We start from the raw sequence: 3,837 nt of genomic DNA, 5'->3' as shown, positions 1-3,837 counted from the left end.
CCACCCCCACCCCTCTGCCCCAAGCCTTCGGCTACTCTGAAACGCGGCTCCCCTCGAAGGGGAAACGAGTGCAGTTCAATCTCGTCTGAGTGATCTACAAATAGGGACGGAAAGGGTCGTTTTATCACGGTCCCGTTTGTCGTGACGATGCAATTTCCCGGAGCGGAGCACTGTCACAAAGTGACAAGGCTGCCACAAGCGCCCCGACTGATCTTTTCAATTAGCCTTCCATGCATGATCCGGAGCGACTTCCGCCTATTTCCAGAAATTAAGCTCAAACTTGACGTGCAGCTAGTTTTATTTTAAAGACAAATGTCAGAGAGGCTCATCATATTTTCCCCCCTCTTCTATATTTGGAGCTTATTTATTGCTAAGAAGCTCAGGCTCCTGGAGTCAATTTATCAGAGGCTCCAAGGAGAAGAGAGGAGAGGAGAGGAGAGCTGAGCGGGGGAGCCACATCTCCTGGAAGGGCTGCTCTCTAGAGTCGGGGCTGCAGGTTGGAGATTTTTAAGGAAGTGGAAATTGGCAATTGGCTTTATTTGTGTGCCTGTGGTTTCTGGGGAGGGGGGCTACAGGGGTGCTAACTCCTCCCTATTCTCAGTTTAGACAATAGGGTGAGGTTGTGAGATAACCAGATAAAGGAGGGAAGGGGACACTGTGGTGTGGTCTTTTCCTTTTCACTTTTTGATTTTTGCTCCTATCTATCCTGGGCTGTGGGGAGGGCCGAATTTAGCATCGGAAGTAAAAGCGGAGCTGTAGCTGGTGCAGACAGACTCCCAGACCTCTGGCCCACTGTAGCAGCCAGACTACTTTGTGGTTGGAGCCGATATGAGGGGCTTGAGGAAGTCTGCATGGGAGGTGCTGAACCCAGGTTGCGGTTCACTGGCCACAGATATGCTGTTCTGGTTCTTCTTTACTCCATTCACTTTTCTTCTCCTATTTTTTTTTTTAAATCCCGGTGCTTCACCAGAGTTTGGAATATGACAGCAAATGTTTCTGGATCTAGCATCTGAGGGAACACTGAGGAGCTGTAGGGTTTGCCATCACAGTTCTAACAATGCAGGGAGCTTGAAGATGCAGTGGGGGTTCTATAGGACTCGTGGTTTTTCGTTACACTCAGAAGGGATCTTTGGGAGGATATTTCTGAGCTGATTATTTGCACCTTGCGGGTTCAAAGACTGGCTGGGGTGTTTCTGGAGGGCAGCAGTGGGCTGGGGGTTCTCCTGGAGTGAAAGCAGTGAGTAGTAGTGAGGTGTGTGTGTTCTTACGTGTGTCTGCACCGTGCTTCTGTTCTGCAGGCGGGTGGGCAGGAGCTCCGCTGTGTCTGGGCTGGGCTGCCCGATGCCTGGAATGGCTTCGAGGTCCGGTTGTCATTTTCCATCGAGAGCAGGGACCTGATCACTGAGGTTGGCCAGGGCTGGCAGGGAGCTGAGGATGCATTGTGGTTGTCTTTTCTTCTTTTCCTTCTTCCTTCCTCCTTTTCATCCTTCTCCTTCTTCCTCCTCCACCTCCTCCTTCCCCTTCTTCTCTTTCTTGCCCCTTCTTCCCCTCCTCTCTGCTCTGCTCTCCTCTCCCTTTCTTCAGGTCACAGCGGAGTGAATCAGCTCGGTGGTGTCTTTGTCAACGGGCGGCCACTGCCGGACTCCACCCGGCAGAAGATCGTAGAGCTAGCTCACAGCGGGGCCCGGCCGTGCGACATTTCCCGAATTCTGCAGGTGATCCTCCGGCGCCGCCCCATTCGCCGCCCCTGCGGCCCTCCACTCTCAAGGCCCTCTCTTCATTTCTTACTGTAAACGCTGCTAATTATGGACCCCCACCCTCACCCCTCATTCCAGCCCCCACCCCACTCCCCTGCCTTCTGCTTTCCCCTTTCCTTCCACCATCCTTCCCGATCTCTTTCAACCTGGGTCAGTCACATAAGAGAATTCATCTGCTTAAGAAAAAAACTGGGTGTGAATTAAAAACAAACAAACCAAAAAACCTTTCTCTTTTCATTTGTTAAAACGTTCTTTGTGGTAACAGTTTATGAACTGTAATAAAATGAATTATATAAATCTGCATAATTTCATCCCCTTCTCACTCACCCCATGCTTACCTCTCAGGGTTTGAGATATTTGTTTTATTTCTTCATTTTCATGAAGAATATATATTGATTTTAAAAGACGAATGCTATTTTCCTCCCTCCCTAACTCACTCAATTGGCATATTTTTAAAGGAAAAATGACTAAAGATTTAGTTTATTTTTCCCCTTCACTCATTAAAACATAACACCACTTTAAGCAAGATCAGCACAAAACAATCTGACTTCGTTTTGACGCATCTTCTGGCAGTGTTTATTTACAAAAACAGTTTTAAAAACTTTTAAGTTAGGTTTTTTTTTCTTTTTTAGTTCAAACTGTTTGAAAGTATCATCCTATTTGTAGTTTTTAGGGCTACAAATGTAATTTTAAGAAAAAAAGCTCTCTACAGTAAGTTCTCATACCATTGAAGGTATATTTTTGTGTTATAGACCCATGCAGATGCAAAAGTCCAAGTGCTGGACAATCAAAACGTAAGCTTGTCATTGTTTAATGCATACTTAAACAATTTTATTTTTGTCTTGAAATTATTAATAATGTGGTTTTCTGTCCACTTCCCCTATGCAGGTGTCCAACGGATGTGTGAGTAAAATTCTGGGCAGGTATTACGAGACTGGCTCCATCAGACCCAGGGCAATCGGTGGTAGTAAACCGAGAGTAGCGACTCCAGAAGTTGTAAGCAAAATAGCCCAGTATAAGCGGGAGTGCCCGTCCATCTTTGCTTGGGAAATCCGAGACAGATTACTGTCCGAGGGGGTCTGTACCAACGATAACATACCAAGTGTAAGTTCACTGAGAACATTCCCTCTCCCTGCCCTAAGCCCCATGCTCTTCCCTCTTTACCATCACTTTCTCTGCGTCCCCCTGCTCTCCTTTCTGCCAGTGTCTTTCTCTTTCTCTCCTCCCTGCTCCACCTCTGTTTTGTCACCTCTGTACCTGGGGGTCTTGAGAGGAGCACTTTGACCTTTTTATTGACCTTCTGGAAACGGCAGTCAAGTGTGGGAGGGTTAGTCACCATATTTGCATGTGGCAAGGTAGAGAGTGGAGAAAGTCACTGGAATCTAGAAGGAAAATGAAAATGAAAACCAGATTCAAGCATGCTTCCTCCACATCTTGCTGTTTGAACCTTCTTTCAGAAATCAAACATCCATTTCTGTCCTAATATAAAAAACAAATAACAGTGAAAGAAATCTCTAAGCCAGGTCTTAATATTGGAGACAGAGAATCTTTGTAACAACAACAATAATAAAAAAGCAGCCATGTGAGTTAGGTCACCAAAGACACTGAGCGACAGTGAAGGACCCCTCCCTAGTGTTCCAGCTCTCTACCCAACTCAGTTTCCATGCCCAGAGTGATAGCTGACATTCTTTCCACGATGTCTGTGCAAGTCCACCCACTGTCCCAGGATGGCTGGGGATTTTTTTTTTTAATGTATTAGGGGTCATAATTTAAAGGGGTGGCATGCTGAGATGGAGACTTAAGAGGGCAACTGTGTCTTCAGGAGACTCTGCCATTTGGTTTGATCTTGATTTGATTTGCAGGTGTCATCAATAAACAGAGTTCTTCGCAACCTGGCTAGCGAAAAGCAACAGATGGGCGCAGACGGCATGTATGATAAACTAAGGATGTTGAACGGGCAGACCGGAAGCTGGGGCACCCGCCCGGGTTGGTATCCGGGAACATCAGTGCCAGGGCAACCTACGCAAGGTAAAAACCCAAACACCCATCCTCAAACTCTCCATATATGCAGCCCTTGCGT

At 46.8% G+C, this 3,837-nt stretch overlaps 1 protein-coding gene across 2 annotated transcripts in view; it reads left to right on the top strand.

The window, feature by feature from the left end:
- PAX6 (paired box 6) overlaps window positions 1-3,837 on the top strand; it is a 28,324-nt gene that overhangs the window by 13,670 nt on the left and 10,817 nt on the right. The window contains exons 2-5 of one of the 2 annotated variants that reach the window (XM_010831810.1): window positions 1,585-1,715; window positions 2,510-2,551; window positions 2,646-2,861; window positions 3,620-3,785. In XM_010831810.1, the coding sequence (XP_010830112.1) occupies window positions 1,585-1,715; window positions 2,510-2,551; window positions 2,646-2,861; window positions 3,620-3,785 (555 nt within the window). The remainder of the gene's footprint in view (window positions 1-1,584; window positions 1,716-2,509; window positions 2,552-2,645; window positions 2,862-3,619; window positions 3,786-3,837) is intronic. The other variant, XM_010831811.1, reaches the window with a different exon arrangement.

This window comes from Bison bison, unplaced genomic scaffold (genome assembly GCF_000754665.1).
Source record: "Bison bison bison isolate TAMUID 2011002044 unplaced genomic scaffold, Bison_UMD1.0 scf7180017864531, whole genome shotgun sequence".
Taxonomy (NCBI): Eukaryota; Metazoa; Chordata; class Mammalia; order Artiodactyla; family Bovidae; genus Bison; species Bison bison.
The sequence above is the reverse complement of the archived record's forward strand: the minus strand, read 5'-3'. Positions and strand labels throughout refer to the sequence as shown.